The 22,904-nt window shown below is 44.2% G+C and overlaps 1 protein-coding gene across 4 annotated transcripts; it reads left to right on the top strand.

Moving 5' to 3' along the window:
• Window positions 1–11,273: 11,273 nt before the first annotated feature.
• Window positions 11,274–22,904, top strand: haus7 (HAUS augmin-like complex, subunit 7). 4 transcript variants are annotated; one of them, XM_045692816.2, is made up of 9 exons: window positions 11,274–11,444; window positions 11,892–12,007; window positions 13,010–13,077; window positions 13,519–13,580; window positions 13,755–13,948; window positions 14,519–14,633; window positions 18,912–19,124; window positions 19,683–19,839; window positions 22,144–22,904. In XM_045692816.2, the coding sequence occupies exons 1-9, from the start codon at window positions 11,388–11,390 to the stop codon at window positions 22,203–22,205; spliced, it is 1,044 nt and encodes a 347-aa protein (XP_045548772.2). In that variant the 5' UTR covers window positions 11,274–11,387; the 3' UTR covers window positions 22,206–22,904. The 4 variants fall into 4 exon arrangements, with proteins under 4 accessions (XP_045548772.2, XP_045548774.2, XP_082815901.1 ...); XM_045692817.2 differs by having other exon boundaries at window positions 11,278–11,444; window positions 19,683–19,794; XM_045692818.2 differs by lacking the exons at window positions 19,683–19,839; window positions 22,144–22,904 and adding an exon at window positions 19,405–19,663.

Here is a 22,904-nt window from a genome sequence, read left to right as displayed (position 1 = left end):
AGTTAGCTTACAGTTCCCTACTCTGTCAGTTAGCTTACAGTTCCCTACTCTGTCAGTTAGCTTCCAGCTCCCTACTCTGTCAGTTAGCTTCCAGCTCCCTACTCTGTCAGTTAGCTTCCAGCTCCCTACTCTGTCAGTTAGCTTACAGCTCCCTACTCTGTCAGTTAGCTTACAGTTCCCTACTCTGTCAGTTAGCTTACAGTTCCCTACTCTGTCAGTTAGCTTACAGCTCCAAATAGCTTACAGTTCCCTACTCTGTCAGTTAGCTTACAGCTCCCTACTCTGTCAGTTAGCTTACAGCTCCCTACTCTGTCAGTTAGCTTACAGTTCCCTACTCTGTCAGTTAGCTTACAGCTCCCTACTCTGTCAGTTAGCTTACAGCTCCCTACTCTGTCAGTTCGCTTACAGTTCCCTACTCTGTCAGTTAGCTTACAGCTCCCTACTCTGTCAGTTAGCTTACAGTGCCCTACTCTGTCAGTTAGCTTACAGTTCCCTATTCTGTCAGTTAGCTTACAGTTCCCTACTCTGTCAGTTAGCTTACAGTTCCCTACTCTGTCAGTTAGCTTACAGTTCCCTACTCTGTCAGTTAGCTTACAGCTCCCTACTCTGTCAGTTAGCTTACAGCTCCAATTAGTTTACAGCTCCGTACTGTCAGTTGGCTTACAGTTCCCTACTCTGTCAGTTAGCTTACAGTTCCCTTCTCTGTCAGTTAGCTTACAGTTCCCTACTCTGTCAGTTAGCTTACAGTTCCCTACTCTGTCAGTTAGCTTACAGCTCCCTACTCTGTCAGTTAGCTTACAGCTCCAATTAGTTTACAGCTCCGTACTGTCAGTTGGCTTACAGTTCCCTACTCTGTCAGTTAGCTTACAGTTCCCTTCTCTGTCAGTTAGCTTACAGTTCCCTACTCTGTCAGTTAGCTTACAGTTCCCTACTCTGTCAGTTAGCTTACAGTTCCCTACTCTGTCAGTTAGCTTACAGCTCCCTACTCTGTCAGTTAGCTTACAGTTCCCTACTCTGTCAGTTAGCTTCCAGTTCCCTACTCTGTCAGTTAGCTTACAGCTCCAATTAGCTTACAGCTCCGTACTGTCAGTTGGCTTACAGTTCCCTACTCTGTCAGTTAGCTTACAGTTCCCTTCTCTGTCAGTTAGCTACCAGTTCCCTACTCTGTCAGTTAGCTTACAGTTCCCTACTCTGTCAGTTAGCTTACAGTTCCCTACTCTGTCAGTTAGCTTACAGTTCCCTACTCTGTCAGTTAGCTTACAGTTCCCTACTCTGTCAGTTAGCTTCCAGCTCCCTACTCTGTCAGTTAGCTTACAGCTCCCTACTCTGTCAGTTAGCTTACAGCTCCCTACTCTGTCAGTTAGCTTACAGCTCCCTACTCTGTCAGTTAGCTTCCAGTTCCCTACTCTGTCAGTTAGCTTACAGCTCCAAATAGCTTACAGTTCCCTACTCTGTCAGTTAGCTTACAGCTCCCTACTCTGTCAGTTAGCTTACAGCTCCCTACTCTGTCAGTTCGCTTACAGTTCCCTACTCTGTCAGTTAGCTTACAGCTCCCTACTCTGTCAGTTAGCTTACAGTGCCCTACTCTGTCAGTTAGCTTACAGTTCCCTATTCTGTCAGTTAGCTTACAGTTCCCTACTCTGTCAGTTAGCTTACAGTTCCCTACTCTGTCAGTTAGCTTACAGCTCCCTACTCTGTCAGTTAGCTTACAGCTCCAATTAGCTTACAGCTCCGTACTGTCAGTTGGCTTACAGTTCCCTACTCTGTCAGTTAGCTTACAGTTCCCTTCTCTGTCAGTTAGCTTACACTTCCCTACTCTGTCAGTTAGCTTACAGTTCCCTACTCTGTCAGTTAGCTTACAGTTCCCTACTCTGTCAGTTAGCTTACAGCTCCCTACTCTGTCAGTTAGCTTACAGTTCCCTACTCTGTCAGTTAGCTTACAGTTCCCTACTCTGTCAGTTAGCTTACAGTTCCCTACTCTGTCAGTTAGCTTACAGTTCCCTTCTCTGTCAGTTAGCTTCCAGTTCCCTACTCTGTCAGTTAGCTTACAGTTCCCTACTCTGTCAGTTAGCTTACAGTTCCCTACTCTGTCAGTTAGCTTACAGCTCCCTACTCTGTCAGTTAGCTTACAGCTCCCTACTCTGTCAGTTAGCTTACAGCTCCCTATTCTGTCAGTTAGCTTACAGCTCCCTACTCTGTCAGTTAGCTTACAGCTCCAATTAGCTTACAGTTCCCTACTCTGTCAGTTAGCTTGATGTGCTAGAAAGCCATAGAAACTAGTTTAGAAAAAAGTTACTAAAATTAACATGTTTTATTATCTTCTGAATCAATTTGTTTCTCCGGTCTTGAATGTAAAAGTTATAATTTGCGATCTCTTAAAATAAATGTGATCTCTTTGATTACACTTCAGTTAGTGAATCAGGTAATCTCCATGGTAACCAGAGACCTCTTTCTGTCGCCCCGTAAAACTCTTAAATGATGCCCTTACCTAAGGAAATGTTTGACAGGCCCTATGCAACACACATTAAGAATTCCCTTAGGTAAGGGAAAATTATTCCTTAAAGGAAACACTATGTTTTATGCAGCTGGGCCCTGACCCCTAATCCCTGATCCCACAGCTCCTCACTCTAGCCCCTGACCTCTAACCCTAAACAACAGCTCTACCAGAGACGGAAAGGCTCTACCGACCACACTGCATTAACTAACATCATCTCACCATCACTCACAGGCACTGGCTCTTTAAGATCAGATACATTAATGAGCGCTGCCATACCATTTATCGTTGCCATTACAGTACTGCTGGTTGTCATTCTTCCTCTCTAACCAGGAAGTGATTCAGACCAAGTGAGTGGACTCCCTGGCCAGTCAGTGACATTAAAACTGAAGAGCGTCCGTGCTGCTGTGGACGTCGTAGGCTGAGAGTTGAATATCTCCACACTATATACCACCACACCATGCAATTACATACTATTACAGTCCGTTATGTACGACACATAGACCATCTATAGCCATACCATCATATTTGGCAAAACATTCCATGACATCATATCATTCCCAGTGTTTCCCCTAACCAAGACTCCTGCCCCGGTCGTTCCCCGGTCCTGCCTCGGTCCTGCAGCTATAGCAGTGGTAAAGGAGATCATATCATTCCCAGTGTTTCCCCTAACCAAGACTCCTGCCCCGGTCCTGCCCCGGTCCTGCAGCTATAGCAGTGGTAAAGGAGATCATATCATTTCGTGCCGATGTGTTGTCACTAGCTTCTATACCCATAATGTCATAAACCCGACCATTTCTACAATTTCTCTCCTTAAAATTAGATTTTAAACCTAACCCTAACCTTAACCACACTGCTAATCTCATGCCTAATGCTAACCTTACCTTAAGCTAATTTTTGTAGCCAAATCTGACTTTGTGGCTATGAAATCTGACTTTGTGGCTGTGAAATCTGACTTTGTGCCTGTGGAATCAGACTTTGTGGCTGTGAAATCTGACTTTGTGGCTGTGAAATCTGACTTTGTGGCTGTGAAATCAGACTTTGTGGCTGTGGAATCTGACTTTGTGGCTGTGGAATCTGACTTTGTGGCTGTGGAATCAGACTTTGTGGCTGTGAAATCAGACTTTGTGGCTGTGGAATCAGACTTTGTGGCTGTGGAATCTGACTTTGTGGCTGTGGAATCTGACTTTGTGGCTATAGAAGCTAGTGTAAACCAGGTAGACGCACCAGAGCGCCCTCTAGCTCCCCCACTGATGACACCTGGTGACATCACGCCGCTGCTGCTGCTTCTGCTGCATGGCAACGCAACACACTCCCACAGCCAGAACCCTGGGTACGATATGCATCGGACACACACACAGGTAGATGGTTGTCTCTGTGTGCTGAATTCCATCATGTTGTTATATAATGTTCTTCACAGGAGAAGAGCAGGAAAATACACAATGTATAATAATATATTTATCACAGTTATAACAACTATAGCTGCACCACTACTGTATATAATGAATAGTAACCCTAAACGTGTACGTCTTTAGTTCTCTTCCCAAGGAAGTTCGTAGGTTAATGTTCCTTTCATTTTCTCATCTGTTGCTTTTTTTATAAAAAAATTGAACTAAATTATTGATTATTAGGATTAGCAGTGGAAGTATTTACAGTTATTATCACGATTGTTATTATTAATGATTATTATGATTAGTAGTGGTAGTATTTACAGTTATTATCATGATTGTTATTATTAATGATTAGTAGTGGGAAGTATTTACAGTTATTATCATGATTGTTATTATTAATGATTATTATATTACTTGATCTGCTGTATTTTCTGTCTGTTAAACCAATAGTCTTTGCATCGCTACAAGAGTGGAGAGACCTGTCCTAAAGCAACCTCTTGGACCGCTCTCTCTGATCTGCTGCAGATACTGGGAGTAGTACAGTATAGTGCTTTCCATTACAGGACTGCTTAGTGGACAGAAAATACAGCTGTCACTGTGCTACAAGGAAAACAAAGTTTAAAATAAACAATGTTCAGAACAGTGAATATAATAAAGTTATCTGCCTGCTGAACACAAAACTGTAATGATCTATCTGATGAGGGAACAGCTGTATCCTGTAGAATAACTGATGAGGGAACAGCTGTATCCTGTAGAATAGCTGATGAGGGAACAGCTGTATCCTGTAGAATATCTGATGAGAGAACAGCTGTATCCTGTAGAATAACTGATGAGAGAACAGCTGTATCCTGTAGAATAACTGATGAGGGAACAACTGTATCCTGTAGAATAACTGATGAGGGAACAGCTGTATCCTGTAGAATAACTGATGAGGGAACAGCTGTATCCTGTATAATAACTGATGAGGGAACAGCTGTATCCTGTATAATAACTGATGAGGGAACAGCTGTATCCTGTAGAATAACTGATGAGAGAACAGCTTATCCTGTAGAATAACTGATGAGAGAACAGCTGTATCCTGTAGAATAACTGATGAGGGAACAGCTGTATCCTGTAGAATAACTGATGAGAGAACAGCTGTATCCTGTAGAATAACTAATGAGAGGAGAGAACAGCTGTATCCTGTAGAATAACTGATGAGAGGAGAGAACAGCTGTATCCTGTAGAATAACTGATGAGAGGAGAGAACAGCTGTTTCCTGTAGAATAACTGATGAGGGAACAGCTGTATCCTGTAGAATAACTGATGAGAGGAGAGAACAGCTGTATGCTGTAGAATAACTGATGAGGGAACAGCTGTATCCTGTAGAATAACTGATGAGAGAACAGCTGTATCCTGTAGAATAACTGATGAGAGGAGAGAACAGCTGTATCCTGTAGAATAACTGATGAGGGAACAGCTGTATCCTGTAGAATAACTGATGAGGGAACAGCTGTATGCTGTAGAATAACTGATGAGAGAACAGCTGTATCCTGTAGAATAACTGATGAGGGAACAGCTGTATCCTGTAGAATAACTGATGAGGGAACAGCTGTATCATGTAGAATAACTGATGAGGGAACAGCTGTATCCCGTAGAATAACTGATGAGAGAACAGCTGTATCCTGTAGAATAACTGATGAGGGAACGGCTGTATCCTGTAGAATAACTGATGAGGGAACAGCTGTATCCTGTAGAATAACTGAAGAGATGAGAAAACAGTTTCATCATGTAGAATAACTGTACGGAGAGAAGACATGGCTGCTGGGTAGAAAGAAACAAAGTATAATTCTACAATAATTCTACAAGAATAGTATAATTCTCCTGGTGAACCAAAGAGTCAACACACCTCTCAAATATACTGTAGCCTATATAGAGAGTAGTTACTATACTGAACACTGACCCAGAGTCAACACACAGCCCCACTGCTCAAACTGTAGCCTATATAGAGAGTAGTTACTATACTGAACAAAGATATAAACAATTTCAAAGGAAATCGTTCAATTGAAATGAATTCATTAGGCTCTAATCTATGGATTCCCATGACTGGGCAGGGGCGCCGCCATGGATGGGCAGGCCTGGGAGGGTATTAGCCCACCCACTTGGGAGCCAGGCCCATCCAATCAGAATGCGTTTTTCCACACAAAAGGGCTTTATTACAGACAAAAATGCCATCCCCCTTGGAACGTCCCTACAATAAAACCTAACCTTAACCCTAACCTAACCTTAACCCTTACCTAACCTTAACCCTAACCTAACCTTAACCCTTACCTAACCTTAAACCTAACCTTAACCCTAACCTAACCTTAACCCTAACCTAACCTTAACCCTTACCTAACCTTAACCCTAACCTAACCTTAACCCTAACCTAACCTTAAACCTAACCTTAACCCTTACCTAACCTTAACCCTTACCTAACCTTAACCCTAACCTAACCTTAACCCTTACCTAACCTTAACCCTTACTTAACCTTAACCTAACCTTAACCCTTACCTAACCTTAACCCTAACCTAACCTTAACCCTTACCAAACCTTAACCTTAACCCTTACCTAACATTAACCATTACCTAACATTAACCATTACCTAACTTTAACCCTTACCTAACCTTAACCCTAACCGTTAAACATTTTGACTTCAATGGGGTGAAGTCAGAGTTGGATGCCCAAAGGATCCCATTTAGACTTTTCCAAGCTAGAACGTCAAGTTGTTTGGATAAGAATAGAGAGAGCCTATTAAATTAACAGAGGGGCTATTTTTATAAACCCTCAATGTTTGTCAATTCATTTGAAAACTTTATGGAATCGTTCTTCAAACTGGCTGGCTAGCTAACAAACATGCAGTGCAGATACATTCTTCCAATTCATTGTTTACACTTATTCATTGTTTACACATCTTATGAAAGCACTGGCAAACAATGGTAGACCAACTCCCTGACCAAAATGGCTGACCTTTTATACAGTCATGGCCCGAAGGGATACCTTAAAAGTCATAGTCCCGGTCACTCCAACGAGAGTTTGCATCTCGCACAGTGTCGAGTTGTACAGTAGAATGGGACTTGATTTCCACAGAATCCCTTGCTAGCTACCGGAAGAATTGAGGAAAAGCTAACTACAATTCACGACAATACTTTCTACTGAGCACTACATTACATGATGTAAGTACAAACATGACTTGTGTTATCAGAGAGTAATTTTGTCCACATAGAACTTATGTAGCGGGTTTCTTATGCACCACAGGAGAACCAAGAAATGAAGAGCGACACCACGGCTGTCTTTTAGGCTTTTATGTTGATCTGCAATAGTATTGTGAAAAGACAGGACAGGAACACATCAGTCTCCAATGCACCACCTGACAAGTTGTTCTTTCTCTCTCAGTGTTTTCTCAGACTCTCACAATCACACTCATACATAAAGCCATAATGTATAGTATAAAATAATAACCAGTCCTTAATACAAAGAATGTATAATCTTAATTCTTAGACAATAGAACCATACCTGCAATAGTATTGTGAAAAGACAGGACAGGAACACATCAGTCTCCAATGCACCACCTGACAAGTTGTTCTACACAGGAGCATGAAGAAAGGTAAAACACATATCCTGTCTCACATCCCAAATACATTGCTAGGTGCTTTCAGTGTTGATAGTAGCAAAATACAACAACTCATGTACAAAACCACTGCAACACAAACAAGTTACAACGTAAAATCGCCTTAGAGGGCAAAAACTACATCCCCCATAATGCAACACCATCACTAGTTGGCAGCTCAGCTAGCCGTCTGCATCACAGAAAGAAAGGCATGCTAGCTAGCAACACTTTTAGCACTCTGTAACTATATTAATAACAACAATAAAACTCTGAAAGTTACGTGTTTCGATAGTCTCACATCCCCTTATAACAATATCTACAGCATTAACCTTGGGACGTTTTATTTATTTCACGTTACGGACTTCTACAAAGGAGTAATCTGCAACCCGTACCTTTCTCTCTCAGTGTTTTCTCAGACTGAGGAGAGCGGGAGCTATGGGTAGTACCAGGGTGTTAGTAGGTGACGTAAGCACCCAGATAAAATAAAATAAATTTAATGAAACAAAACCTGAAGATATTAACATCATTCAGCTACAGTAGCTGCCTACCTAACATCAACAGGCATCACCAGTAGCGCAACAATTAAAATTAGAAACCAAAAGTAAAGTTCCTGGCGATCATAGCGATCTGACTCCCCCCCTCTGTCTGAACTTGGAATATTCCTGTTCGCGGGCTTTGGCCATTGACCCTCAACCTGATTGTTCTGTTCTGCATTGTGTACTATTCTAATAATTTGAAGTTTGCTGGAATAACCATTTTAACTCTACTACACTCACCCCTTCTTGATTTCAGCAAACTTTAAGACATAAGGTAAGAGTTCTTCCTCCACAGGGGTAACCTTGACCAAGAGTCGTCCAGGACAGCAAAGAGATTTTGCCAGGTAGAAATATGCCCATATACATACAACCTATGACCCCCTAATAAAGTATTTCTCATTTCCTTAATCTATCCTCTGGCTTCTGTGTCACTGGGGTACTGTCACTTCAACAAAATTTGATAAGGCTTGAATCAGGGCGGCTAGATGCTTTCTTTTGTCCGGCTCAGCAATCACTTGACTCATTGACTCTAAAAGTCTTCTGACAGGCTTCACAACTCTTCCAGTTCGAGTTCTCAAAGTGCCTTCACTTGGTCTCAGGACTGTATCAGTGAGCTCAGACGTCTGGCTGTTTACCTCTACCTCTCTCTGGTTACTCATTCTCTTCTTAGTAGATCTTATGCATACATCGCGGGCTTTGGCCATTGACCCTCAACCTGATTGTTCTGTTCTGCGTTGTGTACTATTCTAATAATTTGAAGTTTGCTGGAATAACCATTTTAACTCTACTATACTTAGAAGAAAGCGGCTAAAGATCCACGTATGGAGATTCTGAGTACCTGGTGTCCCAGCTCTACCAGTCCCTGATGGACAGAATGGAGGTTCTGAGTACCTGGTGTCCAGCTCTACCAGTCCCTGATGGGCAGAATGGAGGTTCTGAGTACCTGGTGTCCCAGCTCTACCAGTCCCTGATGGACAGAATGGAGGTTCTGAGTACCTGCTGTACAGCTCTATCAGTCCCTGATGGACAGAATGGAGGTTATGAGTACCTTGTGTCCCAGCTCTACCAGTCCCTGATGGACAGAATGGAGGTTCTGAGTACCTGCTGTACAGCTCTACCAGTCCCTGATGGACAGAATGGAGGTTCTGAGTACCTTGTGTCCCAGCTCTAACAGTCCCTGATGGACAGAATGGAAGTTCTGAGTACCTTGTGTCCCAGCTCTACCAGTCCCTGATGGGAGGAATGGAGGTTCTGAGTACCTGGTGTACAGCTCTACCAGTCCCTGATGGGAGGAATGGAGGTTCTGAGTACCTGCTGTACAGCTCTACCAGTCCCTGATGGGCAGAATGGAGGTTCTGAGTACCTGGTGTACAGCTCTACCAGTCCCTGATGGGAGGAATGGAGGTTCTGAGTACCTGGTGTACAGCTCTACCAGTCCCTGATGGGCAGAATGGAGGTTCTGAGTACCTACTGCTGTACAGCTCTACCAGTCCCTGATGGGCAGAATGGAGGTTCTGAGTACATGTTGTCCCAGTCCCTGATGGACAGAATGGAGGTTCTGATTACCTGGTCTGCCAGTCTCTGATGGACAGATTGGAGGTTCTGATTACCTGGTGTCTCAGTCCTTGGAATGGAATAGTAGTATGACGTTAGATGTGTTTAAACAGCCTGAGAGACGGCCCGACGGCCTAACAATCATTGGCTGCTTACATTTAATTTGGTATCGTTTTCATTTAAACAACAAAAAATAACAAATACGTGGAACTCTTTCAAAGAGTCCTTGCTCTCCTAATATAAAGTAAAACCCTCCCCCCCTATCCTCCCCCCATCCTCTCCCCCATATCCTCTCCCCCATCCTCTCCTCTCCCCCCTATCCTCTCCCCCCTATCCTCTCCCCCATCCTCTCCCCCATATCCTCTCCCCCCTATCCTCTCCCCCATCCTCTCCCCCATATCCTCTCCCCCCTATCCTCTCCCCCCTATCCTCTCCCCCCTATCCTCTCCGTCCTATCCTCTCCCCCATCCTCTCCCCCCTATCCTCTCCCCCATCCTCTCCCCCATATCCTCTCCCCCCTATCCTCTCCCCCATATCCTCTCCCCATCCTCTCCCCCATCCTCTCCCCCATATCCTCCCCCCTATCCTCCCCCTATCCTCTCCCCCATCCTCTCCCCCCATATCCTCTCCCCCATATCCTCCCCCCTATCCTCTCCCCCCATCCTCTCCCCCATATCCTCCCCCCTTTCCTCTGCCCCCTAACCTCTCGCCCTATCCTCTCCACCCCTAACCTCTCCTCCCCTGTCCTCTACTCCCTTTCCTCTCCTCCCTAACCTCTCCGCCCCTGTCCTCTCCTCCCTGTCCTCTCCACCCCTAACCTCTCCTCCCTGTCCTCTCCACCCCTAACCTCTCCTCCCTGTCCTCTCCACCCCTAACCTCTCCTCCCTGTCCTCTCCTCCCTAACCTCTCCGCCCCTGTCCTCTGGTATATCAGACCAAAACATGTATTTTTACTCCTCTAATTACATTGGTAACCAGTTTATAATATCAATATAGCAACTCAGGGTTTTGTGGTCTATGGCCAATATACCACGGCTAAAGGCTGTATCCAGGCACTCCGCATTGCATCGTACAAAAGAAGAGCCATTAGCCGTGGTATATTGCCCATATACCACAACCCCTCATGACTTATTACTTAATTATAAACGGGTTGGTTTAAGCCCTGAATGCTGATTGGCTCACAGCCTTGGAATATCAGACCGTATACCACGGGTATGACAAAACATATATTTTTACTGCTCTAATTATGTTAGTAACCAGTTTATAATAGCAATAAGGCATATCGGGGGTTTTGTGGTATATGGCCAATATACCACGGCTAAGGGCTGTATCCAGGCACTCAGCAATGCATTGTGGTTAAGAACAGCCCTTAGCCGTGGTATATTGGCCATATTGCTTAATTCTACTATTCCAATTCCTAATTCTGTGGATAAGGTCGACATGCAGTATCTTCTCTTTAACAGCAGGCAGCAGCACTATCCCCCTGCTGACATAACTGCTTGTCACTACTTACTACTGACACAAGTCACATTTCTGACCTTATGTAAAAAAGATATTAGCTTTTTTGGGGGACTTAATTTAAGGTTACGGTTAGGCATACGGTTAGTAGTGTGGTTAAAGTTAGGTTTAAGGGTAGGGTTAGGTTTAAAATCAGATTTTAAGAAGATAAATTGTAGAAATAGGCGGATGTTTCGCTAAATAAAAATACAGACTTTGTGGCTATGGTAACGACCGGACGTCAGGACGACCGGACGTCACTTCCGCTCTGACTCTCCCAGCAGGAAGATGGCGGGTACTTCGAAAGAACACCGACTGTCCCAACATGTTTACGCTACTTTACAGGTAAATACTCTAATTAACACACGTCAATCACTTCTGCTATAGTTGAAAAAATGAACCGTTATATTGTTAGCCAAACTGTAGCAAAGTTGAATAGCACTTTTCCTCGTGAAGGACAATGATCACCAGCTAGCTAGCTGGCTAGCTAACTGGATAACGTTAACTAACGGCTGTAAACAAATGCCAACGTTTGTAGTTAGCCTAGCGAGCCAATGATACGACCATGTAGAGATGAGAACGAGTAGTGTGAGTTAGATAACACGCTACTTGGCATGTTTTTGTCATGTGAGTGAGGTAGATTGTCTCTCGCTGTGTGTGTGTGTGTGTGTGTGTGTGTGTGTGTGTGTGTGTGTGTGTGTGTGTGTGTGTGTGTGTGTGTGTGTGTGTGTGTGTGTGTGTGTGTGTGTGTGTGTGTGTGTGTGTGTGTGTGTGTGTGTGTGTGTGTGACAGACCCTGTCATGTTCCCTGGTGGAAGGTCTATATCTGCGTGAGGCTGAAAGTATGCAGGAACTACTGTGTACTCCATCTCAACACCGCACCGACATACTGGCATGGATCTGTAGCAGGTAACACACTCAGTACTGCCCTGATAATGGTATGGATCTGTAGCGGGTAACACACTCAGTACTGCCCTGATAATGGTATGGATCTGTAGCGGGTAACACACTCAGTACTGCCCTGATAATGGTATGGATCTGTAGCGGGTAACACACTCAGTACTGCCCTGATAATGGTATGGATCTGTAGCGGGTAACACACTCAGTACTGCCCTGATAATGGTATGGATCTGTAGCGGGTAACACACTCAGTACTGCCCTGATAATGGTATGGATCTGTAGCGGGTAACACACTCAGTACTGCCCTGATAATGGTATGGATCTGTAGCGGGTAACACACTCAGTACTGCCCTGATAATGGTATGGATCTGTAGCGGGTAACACTCAGTACTGCCCTGATAATGGTATGGATCTGTAGCGGGTAACACACTCAGTACTGCCCTGATAATGGTATGGATCTGTAGCGGGTAACACACTCAGTACTGCCCTGATAATGGTATGGATCTGTAGCGGGTAACACACTCAGTACTGACCTGATAATGGTATGGATCTGTAGCGGGTAACACACTCAGTACTGACCTGATAATGCTATGGATCTGTAGCGGGTAACACACTCAGTACTGACCTGATAATGGTATGGATCTGTAGCGGGTAACACACTCAGTACTGCCCTGATAATGGTATGGATCTGTAGCGGGTAACACACTCAGTACTGCCCTGATAATGGTATGGATCTGTAGCGGGTAACACACTCAGTACTGACCTGATAATGGTATGGATCTGTAGCGGGTAACACACTCAGTACTGACCTGATAATGGTATGGATCTGTAGCGGGTAACACACTCAGTACTGACCTGATAATGGTATGGATCTGTAGCGGGTAACACACTCAGTACTGACCTGATAATGAGTGGAAACCAGCACCAAACTGATGCTTTCTCCTGGTGGACAAAGTGAGTGTTCATGTTTAAAGTGGGCTGATATCGCTGTCTGTCTCTCGCTCTCTGCAGCATCTGTCCATCTCTCACTAAGAAACTGCCTTCACTCAGATCTAAAGGCCCAAACTCCCTCAGCCAAGGTAAATATACATGCCTGGGGAAAGTCCTATTGATTTCCAGCTCGTGTTGATATGTCAGAATGACTAGCGTTAGTGGGCAGTGGGAAAACGTGTGTCCTGTACATCATGTCCACCAGATGGTGAGCAGCACAATAAGGAGATGTTACATGTTCACTGTCAACTTAACTGCTTTTGCTTACATACCGGTTAACATCAATATTTATTGTAACCTAATCTGTCTGTCTGTCCGTCTACACCTCTGTCTGTCTACACCTCTGTCTGTCTGTCTACACCTCTGTCTGTCTGTCTACACCTCTGTCTGTCTGTCTACACCTCTGTCTGTCTGTCTACACCTCTGTCTGTCTGTCTACACCTCTGTCTGTCTGTCTCTCTACACCTCTCTCTCTCTCTACACCTCTCTCTCTCTCTACACCTCTCTCTCTCTCTACCTCTCACACCTAGAGCTGTTAGTGTTTGGCCAGGAGATGATGCTGTGTAGAACAGACGACCTGGACCTGATCACGGTATGGAGGTGGGGAAAGAAAGGAGAGGGATGTGAATTTTAAATTCTGATATTTTAATTTGAATGTTATTTTGTGTCCAACAGAAATGTTTCCATCTTGCAGTTGATATGTGACGTATAAACGGTATATTATTCTGCTATATATTCTAACAGGCTGTCTTCCTCCCCTCCTCAGGGCCAGGCCTGCCCCCTGCGCCAGCTGTGTTTCATGGAGCAGCTGCTAACTTTAGTGCCTGGCTCCGTGGGGCCTAGTGGGGACAGCAGGGCCGGAGGAGAGGGCCTACTGAAGGAACTCTTCTGTCCTGAAGCTCTGCCTCACCTGAGACAGGCTCTCACCCCTACTCTCAACCCCTGGCCCTCTGACATCAGGTACACTCTCAGCCCCTGCCCCTCTGACATCACCCCTACTCTCAGCCCCTGGCCCTCTGACATCACCCCTACTCTCAGCCCCTGGCCCTCTGACATCACCCCTACTCTCAGCCCCTGGCTCTCTGACATCACCCCTACTCTCAGCCCCTGGCCCTCTGACATCACCCCTACTCTCAGCCCCTGGCCCTCTGACATCACCCCTACTCTCAGCCCCTGGCCCTCTGACATCAGGTACACTCTCAGCCCCTGGCCCTCTGACATCAGGTACACTCTCAGCCCCTGGCCCTCTGACATCACCCCTACTCTCAGCCCCTGGCCCTCTGATATCAGGTACACTCTCAGCCCCTGGCCCTCTGACATCACCCCTACTCTCAGCCCCTGGCCCTCTGACATCAGGTACACTCTCAACCCCTGGCCCTGTGACATCACCCCTACTCTCAACCCCTGGCCCTGTGACATCACCCCTACTCTCAGCCCCTGGCCTTGTGACATCACCCCTACTCTCAGCCCCTTGCCCCTCGGACAGGTTTTAGTTCCGGCCCAGCACTAACTCACCTGACCTCTCTCCAGGGGTGCCAGTAAGGGTCAGAGGTCACTACCCTGCAAGCCGAGGGGCGAGGAGGTTGCTGGTGTCACAGCCCTGCTGGAGTCCACTCACACTGCCCTGGAACAGCTGCACGACCAGGTGAGGGTGTCTGGGACGTAATCCAGGTGAGGGTGTCTGGGACGTAATCCAGGTGAGGGTGTCTGGGACGTAATCCAGGTGAGGGTGTCTGGGACGTAATCCAGGTGAGGGTGTCTGGGACGTAATCCAGGTGAGGGTGTCTGTTCACCTCCCAAATTATTGGCACCCAGTCGATAATGCCGTGTTCGCCCTCCCCTGGTAACGATAACGGCACTGAGTCTATAATGCCGTGTTCGCCCTCCCCTGGTAACGATAACGGCACTGAGTCTATAATGCTGTGTTCGCCCTCCCCTGGTAACGATAACGGCACTGAGTCTATAATGCTTCTCCCCTGGTAATGATAACGGCACTGAGTCTATAATGCTGTGTTCGCCCTCCCCTGGTAACGATAACGGCACTGAGTCTATAAATGCCGTGTTCGCCCTCCCCTGGTAACGATAACGGCACTGAGTCTATAATGCCGTGTTCGCCCTCCCCTTGTAACGATAACGGCACTGAGTCTATAATGCCGTGTTCGCCCTCCCCTGGTAACGATAACGGCACTGAGTCTATAATGCCGTGTTCGCCCTCCCCTGGTAACGATAACGGCACTGAGTCTATAATGCCGTGTTCGCCCTCCCCTGGTAACGATAACGGCACTGAGTCTATAATGCCGTGTTCGCCCTCCCCTGGTAACGATAACGGCACTGAGTCTTTTCTAGAATTTTCTCTGAGATTCTGGGACACATTGGGAGGGTTCTTAGTCCGTTACTCCATCCTGAATCTTTCCAGATCCTTGATGTCCTTCGGTCTGCGCTTTGGCCATTGCAAATTGTTGATATTTGTGGTCGTTGAACGATTTCTGGGTGGATTTGATGTGTGCTTGGAGTTATTGTATTGCTGGAAGATCCACTTGAAGTCAATTTTCAGCCTCCTGGCAGAGGCAGCCAGGTTTTTGGTAAAAACGTCCTGGTACTGGTGAAGTTCATGATGCCGTTGACGGTTCTCCAGTTCAGGTCGTCTTTAAGCTGAGATTAACTTTTTGTTTGATTTCATCTAAGAATTTTTAGGAGTGCCAATAATTCTTTTAATCTTTTTGAGATAAAAAAAATAAGTGTTACTTGTTTAAACAAAATCTTTCACTGTGTATTAGTATGAAATGATGGTCATTTTCTTGAGCATGCAATGTAAGCTCAGTATTTGTATTTTTTACATATTATAAATCATTTATTTTTCGCTTATTTTTATCGAGGCTGTCAATAATTATGGAGGTGAATGATTGTTTTACCTACAGTGCCTTCAGACTGTGTGTGTGTGTGTGTGTGTGTGTGAGTGACGTTACAGCCTGAATTTAAAATGTATTAAATAGATTTGAAAAAGAATACCCCATATTGACAATGGAAACATGTTTTTAAATTTATTGAAAATGAAATACAGAAATCTGATTTTACATAAGTATTCACACCCCTGAGTCAATACATGTTAGAATCACCTTTGGCAGCGATTACAGGTGTAAGTGTCTCAAAGCTTTGCACACCTGGATTGTACAATATTTGCACATAATTATTTAAAAAATTCTTCAAGCTCTGAGAATTTATTGATCATTGCTAGACAGCCATTTTCAAATTTTGCCATAGCAAAATTCAATGTTGTCTTGGTAAGCAACTCCAGTGAATATTTGGCCTTGTGTTTTAAGTTATTGTCCTGCTGAAAGGTGAATTAATCTCCCAGTGTCTGTTGGAAAGCAAACTGAACCAGGTTTTCCTCTAGGAATTTGCCAGTGCTTAGCTCTATTCCGTTTCTATTTATCCTAAAAAACTCCCTAGTCCTTGCCGATGACAAGCATACCCATAACATGATGCAGCCACCACCATGCTTGATATGAAGAGTGGTACTCAGTGATGTGTTGTGTTGGATTTGCCCCCAAACATAACGCTTTGTATTCAGGACATAAAGTTAATCTCGTCGCAATTTTTTTTTACAGTTTTACTTTAGTGCAGGATGCATGTTTGGAATATTTTTGTGTTCAGGCTTCCTTCTTTTCACTCTGTCATTTAGGTTAGTATTGTGGAGTAACTACAACCTTGTTGATCCATCCTCAGTTCTATCACAGTTATTAAACTCTGTTTTAAAGGCACCATTGGCCTCATGGGGAAATCCCTGTGTGGTTTCCTTCCTCTCCGGCAACTGAGTTAGGAAGGACACCTGTATCTTTGTAATGACTGGGTCTATTGATACACCATCCAAAGTGTAATTAATAACTTCACCATGCTCAAAGGGATATTCAATATCTGCCTTTTTTATTTTTACCCATCTACCAACAGGTGCCCTTCTTTGCGAGGCTTTGGAAAACCTCCCTGGTCTTTGTGGTTGAACGGGATTCACTGCTCGACTGAGGAACCTTACAGATAATTGTATGTGTGGGGTAGAGAGATGAGGTAGTCATTCAAAAAATCATGTTAACCACTATTATTGCACACAGTCTATGTGACTTGTTAAGCAAACTTTTACTCCTGAACTTTCACTGAACAAAAATAAAAACGCAACATGCAGCAATTTCAAAGATTTAACTGAGTTACAGTTCATATAAGGAAATCTGTGAGTTGAAATACATTCATTAGTCCCTAATCTATGGATTTCACATGATGGGAATAAAGATGTGCATCAGTTGGTCAGATACCTTTAAAAAAAAAAAAACTTAGGGGTGTGGATCAGAAAACCAGTCAGTATCTGACCACCATTTGCCTCATGCAGCGCGACATCTCCTTCACATAGAGTTGATCAGGATGTTGATTGTGGAATGTTGTCCCAATCCTCTTCAATGGCTGTGAGAAGTTGCTGGATATTGGCGGGAACTGGAACACGCTGTCGTACACGTCGATCCAGAGCATCCCAAACATGCTCAATGGGTGACATGTCTGGTGAGTATGCAGGCCACGGAAGAACTGGGACATTTTCAGCTTCCAGTAATTGTGTACAGATCCTTGCGACATGGGACCGTGCATTATCATGCTGAACCATGATGGGATGACGCGGGATGAATGGGCCCCAGGATCTCGTCACGTTTTCTCTGTGCATTCAAATTGCCATCAATTTAAAATGCAATTGTGTTCGTTGTTCGTAGCTTATCCCTGCCCCATACCATAACCCCACTGCAACCAGGGGGCACTCTGTTCACAACGTTGACATCAGCAAACCACTCGCCCACAAAACACACCATTTGTCCGGTACAGTTGAAACCGGGATTCATCTGTGAAGAGCACACTTCTCCAGTGTGCCAGTGGCTATCGAAGGTGAGCATTTTCCTACTGAAGTCGGTTACGACGCCAAACTGCAGTCAGGTCAAGACCCTGGTGAGGATGACGAGCACGCAGATGAGCTTCCCTGAGGAGGTTTCTGATAGTTTGTGCAGAAATTCTTTGGTTGTACAAACCCACAGTTTCGTCCGGGTGGCTGGTCTCAGACGATCACGAGGTGAAGAAACCGGATGTGAAGGTCTTGGGCTGGTGTGGTCTGCAGTTATGAGGCCTGTTGGACGTACTGCCAAATTCTCTAAAACAACGTTGGAGGCAGCTTATGGTAGAGAAATTAACATAAAATTCTACTGTAACAGCTCTGGTGGACATTCTTGCAGTCCAGCATGCCAATTCTACGCTCCCTCAAGGCTTGAGACATCTGTGGCATTGTGTTGTGTGACAACTACACATTTTATAGTGGCCTTTTATTGTCCCCCAGCACAAGGTGCACCTGTGTAATGATCATGCTGTTTAGTCAGCTTCTTGATATGCCACACCTGTCAGGTAGATAGTGAGCATTTCTCCTTAGATTATCTTGGCTAACAGGGATGTCAACTAATTTGTGAGGGGAATAAACTTTTTGCGTGGAACATTTTCTGTAATCTTTTATCTTAGATCATGAAACATGGGGCCAACACTTGTGTTTTATAGTTTTGTTCAGTATAGTTCGGCTTTCCATAACACGGTTTGAATACTTATTGACTCGACATTTTAGATTTTCATTTTTAATTCATTTGTACAAATGTAAAAAAAAAATATATATAAAAAAAAAAAATCCACTTTGACGTTATGTTGTATTGTGTGTAGATCAGTGACACATCGATGTCGTCCATTTTTAAATTCAGGCTGTAACACATGTTGGGAAAAGTCGAGGGGGTGAATACTTCCTACGACACGGACTTCTTGAAAGCACTGTACCTCTTGTTGCTCTGTATAACGCCTCTTCTAAATGTAACTTGTATAACACCTCTTTTTTGAATAAAGCAATAATTTTCTCTCTCAGTGTGTGTTCCTGCGAGGTGAGGAGGCCAGTCCTAGCCGGTTCTCTGTGTGCGCGTTACGTGTAGCTGTGTCTGATCTGGCCCAGATGATGAGCGTGTTCAGCCGTGTGTACGACACAGACTTCAGCTCCTACTGCTCCAGAGACCCTCCCAGCCTCAGGTCACACACACACATCTTCAGCGCTGTCCATAGGCTGCTCACCGCCTGCAATACGGTATACACACACACACGTTGTCTCTGTGTTCCTCTGAGGACTGTGTTTTCATAGCAGTTCTCTCTCTGTCTCTCTCTCTCTCTGTCTGTCTGTGTGTTAATTATTAATATGTAGAAAGCTTTAGCATCCCTCTGTTTGAACTAGCTAGTTGCATTCGATGCTAAGTAATTAAAAAAATATATACTACAAAATGTCTCTCTCTAGGAGCTAGAGGTCCTGAGGCAGGTATCAGAGCTGTCTGTTTGACAGGGTGAATGTCTCTGTCTCTCTCTCTCTCTAGGAGCTAGAGGTCCTGAGGCAGGTATCAGAGGTGTCTGTCTGACATGGTGAATGTGTCTCTCTCTCTAGGAGCTAGAGGTCCTGAGGCAGGTATCAGAGGTGTCTGTCTGACATGGTGAATGTGTCTCTCTCTCTAGGAGCTAGAGGTCCTGAGGCAGGTATCAGAGGTGTCTGTCTGACATGGTGAATGTGTCTCTCTCTCTAGGAGCTAGAGGTCCTGAGGCAGGTATCAGAGGTGTCTGTCTGACATGGTGAATGTGTGTCTCTCTCTCTCTCTAGGAGCTAGAGGTCCTGAGGCAGGTATCAGAGGTGTCTGTCTGTCTGTCTGACACGGTGAATGAGGTACACTCAGACCCTTCCTACTGGCGCCACGGACACAGACACACCCTCTGTGAGTATAAACACACAGACCCTCGCCTTCACAAACACACCCTCTGTGAGTATATACACACAGACCCTCGCCTTCACAAACACACCCTCTGCCATATATATATTATATATACATGACCAGTCAGAAGTTTGGACACACCTACTCATTCCAGGGTTTTTCTTTATTTTGACTATTTTCTACATTGTAGAATAACAGTGAAGACATATTAAAAATAGTGGAGGAGGTGTGTGGAGGTGACTCTCAGGGATTTATTTAGAATTTGAAGGCACACTTAACCACTTACACAGAACTATGCCACGATGTAGACAGCTGTTTCTCTTTGCTTATTTCAGCTGTTCTTGCCATAATATGGACTTGGTCTTTTACAAAATAGGGCTATCTTCTGTATACCACCCCTACCCTGTCACAACACAACTGATTGGCTCAAACGCATTAAGATGGAAAGAAATTCCACAAATTAACTTTTAACAAGGTACACCTGTTGATTGAAATGCATTCCAGGTGACTACCTCATGGAGCTGGTTGAGAGAATGCCAAGAGTGTGCAGAGCTGTCATCAATGCAAAGGATGCTATTTGGTTACTAGATGATTCCATATGTGTTATTTCATAGTCTTGATTTTTTTCACTATTATTCTAAAATGTAGAAAATAGTAAAAAAAAAAAAAAAAACTTGAATGAGTAGCTGTGTCCAAACTTTTGACTGGTACTGTATATACAGTTGAATACACCTTAGCCAAATACATTTAAACTCAGTTTTTCACAATTCCTGACATTTAATCCTAGTAAGAATTCCCTGTTTTAGGTCAGTTAGGATCACCACTTTATTTTAAGAATGTGAAATGTCAGAATAATAGTAGAGAGAATGGTTTATTTCAGCTTTTATTTCTTTCATCACATTCCCAGTGGGTCATAAGTTTACATGCACTCAATTAGTATTTAGTAGCATTGCCTTTAAATTGTTTAACTTGGGTCAAACGTTTCGGGTAGCCTTCCACAACCTTCCCACAATAAGTTGGGTGAATTTTGGCCCATTCCTCCTGACTGAGCTGGTGTAACTGAGTCAGGTTTGTAGGCCTCCTTGCTCGCACATGCTTTTTCAGTTCTGCCCACATATTTTCTGTAGGATTGAGGTCAGGGCTTTGTGATGGCCACTCCAATACCTTGACTTTGTTGTCCTTAAGCCATTTTGCCACAACTTTGGAAGTATGCTTGGGGTCATTGTCCATTTGGAAGACCCATTTGCGACCAAGCTTTAACTTGCTGACTGATGTCTTGAGATGTTGCTTCAATATATCCACATAATTTTCCTGCCTCATGATGCCATCTATTTTGTGAAGTGCACCAGTCCCTCCTGCAGCAAAGCACCCCCACAACATGACGCTGCCACCCCCGTGCTTCACGGTTGGGATGGTGTTCTTCGGCTTGCAAGCTTCCCCCTTTTCCTCCAAACATAACGATGGTCATTATGGCCAAACAGTTCTATTTTTGTTTCATCAGACCAGAGGACACAATCTTTGTCCCCATGTGCAGTTGCCAAACTTTTTCTGGCTTTTTTATGGCGGTTTTGTAGCAGTGGCTTCTTCCTTGCTGAGCGGCCTTTCAGGTTATGTCGATATAGGACTCATTTTACTGTGGATATAGATACTTTTGTACCTGTTTCCGTCAGCATCTTCACAAGGTCCTTAGCTGTTGTTCTGGGATTGATTTGCACTTTTCTCACCAAAGTACATTCATCTCTAGGAGACAGAATGCGTCTTCTTCCTGAGCGGTATGACGGCTGCGTGGTCCCATGGTGTTTATACTTGCGTACTATTGTTTGTACAGATGAACGTGGTACCTTCAGGCGTTTGGAAATTGCTCCCAAGGATGAACCAGACTTGTGGAGGTCTACAATTTTTTTTTCTGACGTCTTGGCTGATTTTCTTTTGATTTTCCCATGATGTCAAGCAAAGAGGCACAGAGTTTGAAGGTAGGCCTTGAAATACATCCACAGGTACATCTCCAATTGACTCAAATGATGTCAATTAGCCTATCAAGCTTCTAAAGCCATGACATCATTCTCTGGAATTTTCCAAGCTGTTTAAAGGCACTGTCAATTTAGTGTATGTAAACGTCTGACCCACTGGAATTGTGATACAGTGAAATAATCTGTCTGTAAACAATTGTTGGAAAAATTACTTGTCACAAAGTAGATGTCCTAACCGACTTGCCAAAACTATAGTTTGTTAACAAGAAATGTGTAGAGTGGTTGAAAAACGAGTTTTAATGACTCCAACCTAAGTGTATGTAAACTTCTGACTTCAACTGTGTATTGCTATTGAAGTTGACTGTGTGTTTTTGTGTTTCAGCCACCCAGTTGGAGGACCTTACCAAGAGATACACAGAGTTCCTTTCTCTTCACCACGGCTAGCAAGCTAACCTTACCCTGAACTCCAGACTGAAGCTAGCAAGCTACCGCTAACCTTACCCTGAACTCCAGACTGAAGCTAGCAGGCTACCGCTAACCTTACCCTAAACTCTACAGACAACTATTAGCTTGCTACTGCTAACTCTCCATGATCACCACATGCTAGCATCAGTGTTTAACTTTCCTGCCTTTCAATGCTAAGATTGTTCTAATATCAGTGCTAACTGTGTAACTGTTTACTAGAGCAGATCATTATCTAGCTTGGCTTTCCATGTTCCCATCTTAGTTTAAAAAAAATGTTTCAATACATTTGAAATCACTGTTTTTGTAAATGTTTTAATATGAGTGCACTATATAGGGAATAGGGTTCCATAGGGCCCTGGTCTAAAGTAGTGCACTATATAGGGTGCCATTTGGGACATTCAGCACCGATACGCTACATCAAATATGTTTTGGTAATAATATGTTCTGCTTTCTCAACACCAGAACTGCAGACACATTTTTTGTTTGTTGATGGTGTCTGTAAGTTGTTACAGTGTGTGTGATATTTGTCTCACATTGTTTCTCTCTCTCTCTCATATATTGTCTCTGTCTCTCTCTCTCATATATTGTTGGTTGCACCGGGTCTCTTGAAAAAAATATTTCATCTCAATGTTCATCTCAATGAGACTAACCTGGATAAATAAAGGTCACTGCAGGCTA

The sequence above is a fragment of the Salmo salar genome, chromosome 13, assembly GCF_965601325.2.
Source record: "Salmo salar chromosome 13, fSalSal1, whole genome shotgun sequence".
Taxonomy (NCBI): Eukaryota; Metazoa; Chordata; class Actinopteri; order Salmoniformes; family Salmonidae; genus Salmo; species Salmo salar.
Note: the sequence above shows the minus strand (reverse complement) of the source record. Positions and strands in the feature narration are given on the sequence as shown.